Genomic DNA, 11517 nt, shown 5'->3' on the forward strand with positions numbered 1-11517 from the left:
CTGAAAGGACTTTCAGCCAAGGAGGCCAGTTTTCTCTTCCTGCTCACTTGCCGGAGCTCCTGTTTGGCCAAGGCAATGACCAATATAGAAACAGCACCATTCAGAATAGGATGGACTAGAAAATCTCTATTTCTGCTTTTCTCTAGCTGTGCAGTGAAATGAAAATGCTTTTTTTTGAGATCCTTGAATATAATCCTCTACGTTTTAAAAACGTCTTTTTTTTTTTTTTTTTCAGTACTCCTAAGGTCATTGGATAGCGTATGTTGGGTTTGGGTTTTGTTTGTTGTTTAATTCTAGTAAAATCCCATGATTGTCTTCACAGTGTTGCTACCATATCACCTTGTCATTAAAACAGACTTCGTGCATTTCATGGAGCATTCATTTCTCGATTCAGTTTCATTGACTGGGTCGTTAAATACTTTTGTTTCGGAGTTCAACATTATACTTTCCCACTTTCTCCAACAGGGAAAAAAAAATACATCTGAATGAATGTTCCTCATGCCCTCAATAGGACTGGCTACATGCTGTTAGGTGTATCTGGGAGCTGAGAGGACATCGACGCCACTTCACTGCCAGTGGAATTAGAGCCCGGTCCTCCTTCTGAAAAATTCACCTGCACAGAAGGTTGAGAAATGAAATAAAGGAGGCTGCGACTGTATTCCTAAAGGATTATAAGCTTGTCCTATGTGTCTATGCATGGACAAATGTTTGTGTGTATAGATGGATACGTAGATAAAGATATCCACAGAGATCATGAGTTTCAACAGGCTTAAAGAAAGCCCTCAAAGAAAGAACTTGAGAAGAAAACCTCTCGCTTTCCCATCCTTTCAAGAGATCTCTGTTTTAACTGAAACTGAATTCCCAACATTATGTTGCATTAAATTATTTAAGAACCAATGTGTTTCCCACTGTAAAATGGCATCGCAACTCTACCATGCATGCTCGAAATAAAATTATCCTGCTGGCTACATGTTGCCCCGGGAGCAGGCGACTTCGCAGTCTCTAGGCATCAAAGCCTCTCTTCTTGAGTTGGAAAATCCATAACACACGCTCAGATCGCTCAGATCGTGTGACAGGAGATTCAGAGGAGGCTCCACAGAACAATGATTAACTCCTCAGAGGGTTCACAGCGTGGGCTTTCTTCCTTGTTGCTGGTCCTGATGCCTTCTGGCCTTTCTCTCTTTCTCTTTCTCTCTCTCTCTTTAAATCAGGCTCTTCCTTCCAAGAGGAGCCCCAATATATATAACGTCATCGCATTATAAATATCTGCCTCCTTCTTTTAAACCGAAAGTATTGTGTTGCTGTTGGAAACCTCCTTCTCCACTCTGTCCCCAACCCTCCGCCCTCCTGTCTTGGCTTCCCCTCCACTGCTCTCATCTAACACTAAAGTTTTAGAAGGTACAAACACTTCGCTGCCCTGAACCCTCCTCTTACCTGCCTTCTATGAGCCGGGTTTTGCTTAAATAACACATAAGGTTAACCTCACTTTAAAATAAGTTCTTTTTCCTAATTCCAGAGTCTACCTTCCTTTCTATCCTATTAAACTTTCCCATGGTGAGGTTCAGGGGCTTCTCCAATTTATCTAGCTTCTAGCCTGGCCCACTTACAAATGTAAAGCTGGGCCAAGTCCTTGTAACCACTGCCTCTGGTCTCTTACCTAACTGTTGCCACAGAGAAAGAAAATGCTCTCCAGGTAAATGTGAGGGTGAAAAGCGAACCTCAACTCAAGTTTTATTTTCCAAGAAAGGAACAAAGTTTTTAGAATAGATCTTGTTTTACAGAACAAGATTCTATAGGGCTGTTAACTCTTAAATAAAAAGAAAATTATGTGTATATATGCCATATCACAAAGTACACATATTTAATAATTATTTATCTTGCTCCTCAAGCCTTTTGTAGGCATAAGGTAAGTTAATTTTCCCTTCTCTGGATGTGTAAAACATATTAATGCTAAAACGGGTTTTCATGTGCCGTCTCTCTGATTGGTAGAACTCTTGCTTCTTTTGCTGTACATCCCCTAGAGTATGTGATTGTGTATAACGTCTGAACTCATACACTTAAAATGTTAAAGCAGTCCTACATTTTAGATTAAGATAGTCCTAGAAGGAATAATAGTAACAAAGTATCAATCATACCCTTAAATAACTGAACTCTTTACTGATACATTGAAAATTATACCCAGCCAAGTGCCTGCTGCCCATTGATAATAACGTTGATTGTGTCTTACATCAGTTATTATTACAAACAGCTAGATTTAGGTCTTTAAATATGCCATTCTCTAAGAGCTGAGGAGAGAATAAATTTACTATTTGCTGACCAAAATGTCAAGGTGATCTCTAAAGTCCCTTCCAGCTCTAAAAGTCTGAGATGTATGATTGTGCAACCCTGCACGCCTTCCCACAGATGTCTAGTTAGTCTGATACCTTGAAGTTACACCTCAAATAAGGCCCGGCTGATAGGAAATTCAACCTATATGGTCAAGTTATGAACTCACAGAAAAGACTCACAAGAGGTTTGTTTTCCTTGAGTGAGTGCCTCCTCTCCACCAAGCCTCCTTCCTCTCTTCCCGACCCTGGGGCCAGGGAGGCACCCTCCCCACTGAATCCTTCCTCCTGTGACAGTTAAACCAGAATCTTCTTTTTGTCGGGGATTCAGCCTCCTGACTCCAAGAGCTGAGACTTACCAGTTGCTGAAAAGCAGGCTGATCTATGTCACTCTGCAAGGCGAAGTCACTCAGTACTTTCCAAGGCGGCTGGTAACTTTGCACCTCCACTGGGTTTGCCTGTAAGCCACCATCGTGTCTCTCTGGACTGGCAGCCACCATGGGAGTTCCTGTCATCCCCTGGATATTCTGTGAATAGGCCCCCCCCAATCCCAACATGTTAATGACCAAACTCCCTCCCTCCATTGTCTGCACAGGCTAAGCAAATAAACCCTGGCATTATCTTATCTATATAGTGACTATTATTGACTCAGTTAATCTGCTGCATGTATGGATATTAGCCAGAGTCCAGTTTTGTTTTATTGTATTTTGTTTTTCTGCTTCTGTGGGCGGGACTAGTAGGTCTGCTTGGATCTTAGTAAACTGAGTTCTATTCTGATTTTCTCCTCTCCTTTCCTTTTACATTCACAGCATATCCCAATTCCCCACATCTGCCTTCACAGGCCATAGCATCACAGAAGCAGAAAGCTGAGGCAAAAGAGGCCTCCAGGCAGCCTCCAGACATGGTGGTTTTCTGGGCAGTTTCAGTTAGTTAGATTTTCAGTTACATTTTCTACCGGCAGTTCTCTTCACAGCGCCAGCCCCCACCCCCAAGGGTTTAGGTCTGGCGGCTATTGTGCTATGACGCACTCACCAACCTGAAAAGTGCCCCAGACCAGGCTTGGCTGGCCTGCCAAGTTTAATGACAGCAGGGGTTTTATGGCATTTAAAAATAGGACTGAAGCGGTAAAAAGAAAAAAAAAGTTCTTTAGTTTAACTCAATCAGGAAGCCTGTGGAGTGGGTGCTGGCATGGGCCTGGGATGACAGTAGATAATAATATCTCTGGAAGCCCGGGCTAGACCTAGAGCAGAGGGTGTCCTGTTTTCACAGGTCACCTTGGGGGACCTCACTGACCTGAGGGCGCTGGGGGCACACCCAGAGGGTTGCCTGGGTGACCTACCCATCAAACCTCTGAATTAGATAGGGAACCAAGGAATTGTCCCTCTCTCCGGTGCCTGGGAACTGACAACCTGAAAGCTGGTAAAATGGAGCCAGGCCTTGCTGCCGCCTGCCCATGAAGGGGTGACGCATCCTTCTGGTTCCAGCCTAGGGGTATGGTTGAAGGGCACCCCACTGGGCAGGTGGCTGGTGCGGCTATTTCTCCCCTGGGCACAGGTGGAGGTAAGGGGCTGCTGGCTCCTGCCCTGGAGCAGGATGGAACCCACATGCAGGCCAACCTGGGTAGCCGCCAAGCACCTCACACTCTTGCTCTGCTCCCCGCCCCCCCCCCGCCCCCCCCCCCCCCCCCCCCCCCCCCCCCCCCCCCCCCCCCCCCCCCCCCCCCGCAAGTCCCCTACCCGGCTCCAGGGCCACTCACAGTTTTGTCATTGGGCTGCTGCTGCTGGAGCTGCTTCATCATGATGCTCCGCTTCTTGTCCTTGCACCGCTTGTTTTGAAACCAGACCCGGATCACGCGGGGACTGAGGCCTGTCATCTCCACCAGTTGCTCCTTCATGAGCGCGTCTGGCCGGGGGTTGGCGGCATAGCAGGTCCGCAAGGTGTGCAGCTGCTTCTCGTTCAGCACAGTCCGAACGCGGGTGGTCTTCTCGGGCTGCTTGTGCACATGGGGCCGCAGGGCCGGCTGCCGGGCAGAGATGGGCTCGGCTGTGAGGCAAGGGGCACTGAGGTGAGTGCAGGCCAGGCCGGGCTGCTCACCCTCCCGTGCCGTGCTGCAGGGACAATGGCTTGCTTTGCAGCCTCCACAGACAAAGCAGGGGAGGCAGAGGTAGGGACCACGGAAGCAAAAGGGAGAATGAAATCTGACATTCTAGTCTGAGAGGTCAATGCTGACTAGTTTAGGCCCAGAACACAGCCTCTACCCTTGCTCTGGTCAACATAGCCTCAAAAAAGGGGTGGCCGTCTCAGGGGTAGCATCTTTCAGCATTGTTTCTCTTTCCTCCAGGCCTTTCTTCATACCCAGACTGGGCCCAGGTTATTGGAGAACCCCCACTTCTAGACTCTTGGGCAAAGGCCACAGAAGGTGGTAGGAAAGGAAACGCAGTATACCCCAGCATCAGCCAGAGACACTACACCAGCAAGAGGTCTCTAATGCAAAGGCCGAAGAGAATTCTGCCAGAAAGCCTTGAACTTCAGTCCAGAGGGGGCAATCGTGTCAAGGGGCTAAAGAAATTCAGTATTTCGACCATAACTCCAGTCCTTGATCTTTCCTACTACTAAATCTACCTGGCCGTTCCTGAGATGGGCTGACTCCACGCAAAGGAAAACCGAAACTGTAGAGCTGCAGATAAATGACAGCTGGGAAGTGTTCTGTCTCCTGACTTCCTCCCAGTATTTCTGCCTCTCCTCTGTCTCCCCACAAGCACAGCACAGGTGCACAGGACAGAAATCACCACTCTGGCTTTGCCCATGTGCAAGCTAGTCACATATCCCCCTAGAAGAGAAGTCTTAGAGCCTCTGAAAAGCAGAGTGGGAAGACCCGGGTTTCCTCAACATCAGTGTTTAGTGAGAATTGATACTTTAAAATGTGCCAGGTAGATCTCATGAGGGGAAGAAAGGTTGGGAAACATCATCTGCCTTCTTAGGGAAGGCCTCGTCCTGGCCAACCTTGCTTTACTTCAACTCTCCTTCTTGGGGAAGGGCTCTCTGAAATGTATGGCACAAATCCTGCACCTTCCAGGACCCCTAGGGTCAGGTCAAAACCTACTGGGTCAATTTAGTGTTACAGCGACAAGCCTGAAGATGAAATCCTCACCAAATCACATAGAATGAGTGGTTTAAAGAGGCAGGCTCCTTTTAAAAGTCAATTACTCCGGGTTAGCTTGTTGACAGTTTTAAATCACAGCTCTGTGCAATGGCCTGCAGTTATTGGACTGTATCTTTTCACGTCCATTCTTTCACAAAAGTACACACATTTTAAAAACGTTTTAGAGTGTGGGCCAGTTGCAAGGAAGAGGGATTTGAGGGGCTAAATGACTTACGGCTACCTGAGCTTCCTTCATTGGGTTAAAGGAAGAAGCTCCAGGGCCCAGAGCTCCACCCCTTTAATTAGGCAGTGGCAGGAAGAATACCTGGCGGAGAGCTGAAGCCCATTTTCAGTAAGCCGCGGTTTGGAGGCCAAGGTGAACTGGAAGTACTGTTTGGACGTGTGTGTACATGTAAGCGCAAGTGGTGTACATTTATGTGTACCCATATATAGACACACAGCCGCGTAGGTGTGCTGGACGGGGCGGGGGGGGGGGTGCGGTGAGCCAGGGGACACAGTGAAAGCACTGAACCTTGCGCAAAAGAGCAAAGCGCTGTGCAAACTGCTCCCAGAACACTTCCTTAAACTGCCTGCCGCTGCGCAGCGACTGCCCCGTGGCTGCCAGGGTCGCTGAGGTCGGTAGCCTCCGCGCTGGCTGGGGGCGGCGCTGGCCTAGCCCAGAACCAGCCTCCCCTCGCCGGCCTCCCTCCGGGCAAGGAGTACCTGCCATTTGCAGCGGCCGCGCCGGGTGCAGAGGGCTGAGCGGATCACCGGCGCCCAGGCTGGCCCTCTCCACCACGTCGTGGTCTGCACGGCAGAAGAGCCCGTCCTCCCGAAGCGCGAACTCATCCCCAGGGATGAGCTGACGGCTGCAAGCCACGCAGCGGAAACACTCGATGTGGTACACCTTGGAGCGGGCGCGCATCACGAAGTCGTTCTTGCTGAAGCCGATGCTGCACTTGGCGCATTTGATCCCGTACAACCTGCGCGGGGGGCCGGCGGAGGCGAGGAGAGAAACACAGAGAGAGGGATCACTTCAAGCCGGCATGGCCCGGGCCCAAGACTGCAGATGACCCCAGCCACAACGCCCTGCGTCACTGAAGTCAGCATCCGCCGACTAGCTGAGAATGGGAGGATAGAAATGGTTTTCTCTCTTCTTCTCCCTTTCTTTTACCCCCCTTTCCTTTCCTATGAACCTCCATGTCTCTGTCCGTCCGTACCTACTAGCTCGGAACAGCCGCAAAATAAAAATGTTTGATGTGTTTGAAACCTGGGCCTCTGTTCCAGCCATCAGTTCCAGGGTAACCCTTATAGCTCTTGGCAGAAAAGAGTCCGGGTGACTCTAGTAGCCACTGGCCCTACACTTTCGCCTTCCTATCCCCCAATTTCTGCTGCTAGAAATGCCTCCAAAACTGCTACAAAAAGTCCTTCCAAGATAATAAGAGGCTAGGGGATGAGATTATCAGCGCACTCGGTCTGTAAATATGCACAAATGCACAAGCAGAGTAGCAAAATGAAACCTCTGAGGGTTTCCAGATCCCCTTCTGCACAATAACCACGTTGCAGTTTTTCCCTAAGGATTTTTCCTCCCGCAACAATGTTCACACAAAGTTTTCCTCTCCATTCTTTCTTTTATTATCTTTGAAATTTGCTCCTGCTCCCTCAATCTTTCTCAAGTTGTTGAAGTATCTACTTCTATTTCAGTTTGCTTGAGAACCATGACCAGCGAGAAAAATGAAAAGACCCACTTCTAAGGTCTTCCTCGCTGATCTTACCCTACAAGGGACAATCCTTGTAGGTTCCACCTAGGGGGCACTGCCCTGGCCCCCTCTCCAGCTCAGTAAAAACAGAAGTGGGAACATTTCTACAAACAGAATGGACCAGAGGAAAAGATCCATACAAAGTAGGGGGAGGGCACCTCACTCCCCCCTCCAGGAGACAAACCTAAATACTCTCCCCCTGTTCTGCTTTTAAAAGGACAGGAGTTCAAAGGGACACACACACACACACACACACACACACACACACACACACACTCACATAACTGAGAGAGTGAGAGAGAGAGAGAGAGAGAGAGAGAGAGAGAGGAGAGGGAGAGGGGGAGAGAAGGGGAAAAGGTAAAAGCGATTGGCTCCTTTTATAAATGTGTGTGCAGAATTAGATACAGGAAGGTCTGTATGCAGTTGAGCAAAACCCTATCTCCATAGGAGGAAAGATAGTCCTAGAGGTGCAAAGTGAGCTCTCCCTCTCCAGAATCTTAAGCTCACACACTAGTCAAGTAAACAATGAAAACGGCTCATTTGTCAGAGGTTAGAAGGTAGATTCAAAAGTTTTTCCTCCCTCCGCCTACTCTGTGTGAGATCTTCCATTTCATAGGATGAGGACTTTACCTTGCCTGTGACCAAACAATTTGGAAAATCCCTCCCTCTCCCTCTAGTTCCCCACATCCCCTATTTCCTCCCGCTCTCTCCCTGCAAAGTATTAATAACCCCCCAACTGCTCAGTTTTACCTATCAAGATTATACTATTTCATGATTTTGCAATAAGAAAAAGCATTGGACACTAAGTGGACAGGGAAAAATTGTGACTGCATACTTAAATCTTGACTAAACTTTAATATAAGTTCTCGGCTCCAGAAATTCTATAACTTACAAAAGCTAATTACTTGTTAATAGCCACTGGAGAGTTTTTTTAAAAATATATACATAATACTTTGAAATTATTTAACATAATAGTGAAGATGTTATCTCTTCCGTTTGTTATTAAAACAATAAAATTTTCTTTAGGAATTCTACTTGCTTCCTAAGGCAGAAAATGAAATTTGTGACATATATATACACAGGTTAGAGAAAATTTGAGATTTGTGAACATGAAGTTAAGGCACAAAATAAACTGAAAGAGAGAGAGAAAAAAAAGGAAAACTCAGAAAGTTCCCAATGTGGTGTTAGTCTTGTCAGTATGGGCAATTCGCTCATTTTATCAGTTACCAGATTTTAATGTGAGAAAGGAAGCTGTTCAATTATCTAAATATACCAATTGTTCGTAGACAGATGATGAGCAATTTGATCTGCTCTGTCTAATTCATCAGCTCAGATAAGATAAGAAAGAAAAGATAGTCAGATGTCACCAAAGGGTTAATATTTAAAAAGATTAAATATCCGGTCTTTTTGCAGGGAATATTTGGGTTGGTTTTGAAATTTTCCAAGAAGGGACTCTTGCCCTAAGAGTAAAAGGGGCAATATTTCTATCTGCACTTTCAAAGTGCACTTCTAAACATCCTTAGTTCAAACTTTTATTTTGCGTATTGCATTGACATTTCCACAGAATTTGTAAGTTACTAAAATACTGAACTATAAAAAATAAACGAATAGGGAAAAACACCACATGATACAATAAAAACCAACCTTTAAAAAAAGAGAATTTAGAAACCCGAAGTTATCCATCTTTAAATTTCTGTTTGTTTGTTTGTTTTGGAAGGGGGAGGGTAAAAGAAGAACACAATTTGACCATCACAAATTCCAAGAGCCATTAGACCAGCTTCACTACGCAACTTTAAAAACCAAGACTGAGTTGTGGGGTTCCCCCCCCCCAAACAGTGAAAGAAATAGAATAGTGCAATTTATGTAACACATTTAAAGGGTAACTTTTCCACACCGGCTCCCACTAAGGCAAACTTCGCAAAAAGACAAAGCCAGGTCCAGTAATAAAAAAGGAGTAGAGAGAGACAGGGAAATCTCACAAAATTAAGGAAGCAATATAAATGGCGTACCTGATATAATCCCTTTTACAGTAGGTTTTCCCATCTCTAACAAAGCAGGTACAGCTCTCGTCCAAATACTGATTACACTCTGCACATTTCAAACATGCCGCATGCCATTCCAAATCCGGAGAAACCCTCAGAATATACTGATCGTGAATTTGATTGCCGCAACCAACACATAGGGAAATCAGACGTTTTTCTGAAATGAAAATAAATACATGATTGACTAACCGTTTACTTCCTACAGAGATAAACACACTTTTAGTGTCGTTCTCTTATAGGGCGTACTCTGGGAGTTTTTCCCCCCCTTTCTTTCTTCTTCTTCTTCTTCTCCTTTTTTTTTTTTTTTTTTTTCTTTTCAAGAGTATTGCACTTTGGGATGGTAATTGAAGTGTGCCATCAAAACCTTGACTCATTTTAAAAAAGGAGGTGGAATATATGTAAAATGCAGATTTGAATAGTCTACATTTGTAAGCCTAGCACGCAATCAAACCCGTTCATTTTGTATTTCTTTTTCCTCCCTCCTCCCTCTCTGCCATAATCATCGGGAAAGATTATGGATAAGTCAAGTCAAAGAAAAGGTTTTGACTAGAAGCGTTAAGTGAACGCTTATATTTTTCATGAAGCACGCTCTTAAATAGCACATAGGACTGGATATTGTTAGCAAGAGCAGGCATCAATACAGTTGTCACTCGTTCTCTTTTGCAAGTCTAATGCTAATTCACATCTCCGGGTATTGTATGCATAGGCAGACCTTTGCAACAGAATAACCTTCTCGGGGAGCTCAAGACTCCCGAGGAGGAAACCACCGCTTAGCACCAGAAGGCTAGGGTTTTGGAGGGCATACAGGCGAATTCAGACACAAGGTACGATCAGTCTCCCGAAGATCAGAACCGACAGCAAGCATGCAGGCGTGGCGGCAACAAGGAAAAAAAAAAAAAAAAGCCACCTTTTCTCTCTCTCCAGGCAATGACTCCAACTCTGAAGAGCTCTTGGCACCCGTGCCTGAGAGAGACCCGCGCACAAGAACAGCACACCGAGCCCCACAAGGTAAAATAGCCTCTTACTTTTTGGTGGATCGCCCATGTCTCCCATATCTGTAAGAGGGAGTAATGTCCACAGTGAAATGGTGGTTGTACAGTTGGTGAACAGCCCTCAGAGAGGATGCTGGAGCTGTGGCTAAGTGGGAAATAGTGGCCCCTGGGGTTGCCAAGGCTGAGAGAGCCGCTGCCCGGCTGCGCCGCGCCCTCGCGGAGCTGGGAGTCCAGTTTAAGCCGGCGGAGTTGGCGGAGCAGAGGCGCTGCGGCGGCGGCGGACTCGACGCGGCTCGGGCACCTCTCTTCCTTATCTCTTACTCAAACTTCTCTGCTCCAACTCAGCTCCATCGCCATTGGTCTGACGCAGCGCGCGGGGACGTCAGGCGAGCGCCGCGCCCATTGGCTGCGGGGCGCGCGGCGCAGCTGTTCTGATTATCATATTTCAGCCTCGCCGCCGCCGTGCGCCACTGACCGCTCGGCGAGCCCGCGGGAGAGGATTAGGGCTCCCGAGGCAACTTGCTCCGGGCTCAGGCCGCTCTCTCCCCCGAAGCTCGGGCTGCCCGGCTGCTCTGGCTTCTGGCCTGCCTCTCCTTCTCCTGCTCCTCCTCCTGTCCCCCTCCCTCGCGCCTTCCCGGCAGTGCCGCCAGCGCCCTCGCCTCCTGTCGCGCTGCTCCTCCGCCCTGCGCTCCTGGGGTCCCTGCAATCCGGCTGGCCGTGCTGCGCGCGGGGCACTTTTCTGCCGCCGGTGGCGAGTGGCTGGTGGGTAGGTCTTCCTGATGACGAGGTCCTTCCAGAACTCTAGGAAAAGGGGCGTCTTGGAATAGGCCGTTTGGCTCGGTTTCGTCTGGCGCTGTGGCGCGCAGCTCCGGGCCCGGCCCGGCTTTGCCGCTGGGGAGGGTGAGTTCCCGGACCCGCTGCGCCTGGCGCGCTGGGAGCTGCCTAGTGGGAGAAGAACCGGGAATCGGATGACTAGACACACCGGAATTGTTTTCTACTGCTACCCCAAACCCCGTTAACCACCGACCTCAGATCTCCAAAAAGCTGGGGTGGGAGGAAAAGAGCGCTTGTTGCCTTAGCGGAGAATCAGGTTGGGAGTACGCAGGTAAAACCAAGTTGACTCCGCGGACTCCTCTCTCTTCTTCCGACCCTTGAGGTCTATCTACTTTTGCAGTTTAACTCTAGCATTTGGAAGCGCACTAACCCGAAGTCAAAGAGTGAAATGATCTTCCAGTAGTTGGAAGTTTGTAAAGCGGT

General features: G+C 47.8%; 1 protein-coding gene across 1 annotated transcript; it reads right to left on the reverse strand.

Moving 5' to 3' along the window:
• Positions 1-215: 215 nt before the first annotated feature.
• On the reverse strand, positions 216-10463 carry ISL1 (ISL LIM homeobox 1). The gene is made up of 6 exons (XM_030306825.1): positions 10294-10463; positions 9236-9425; positions 6190-6449; positions 4081-4367; positions 2684-2851; positions 216-613 (listed from the first exon to the last, which is right to left on the reverse strand). Exons 1-6 carry the CDS (start codon positions 10319-10321, stop codon positions 518-520), a joined length of 1029 nt encoding a protein of 342 aa, XP_030162685.1. The 5' UTR covers positions 10322-10463; the 3' UTR covers positions 216-517.
• Positions 10464-11517: the final 1054 nt, after the last annotated feature.

Source organism: Lynx canadensis, chromosome A1, assembly GCF_007474595.2.
Source record: "Lynx canadensis isolate LIC74 chromosome A1, mLynCan4.pri.v2, whole genome shotgun sequence".
NCBI lineage: Eukaryota > Metazoa > Chordata > Mammalia > Carnivora > Felidae > Lynx > Lynx canadensis.

Excerpts from the sequence above, each read along its gene's own strand:
- ISL1 (XM_030306825.1), bottom strand. The coding sequence starts at position 10,321 with ATGGGAGACATGGGCGATCCACCAAAAA. Across the intron at positions 9,426-10,293 it reads CATGGGCGATCCACCAAAAA|AAAAACGTCTGATTTCCCTA; the intron begins GTAAGAGGCTAT and ends TTTTCATTTCAG. Across the intron at positions 614-2,683 it reads AGCCTGCTTTTCAGCAACTG|GTGAATTTTTCAGAAGGAGG; the intron begins GTAAGTCTCAGC and ends CCTTCTGTGCAG.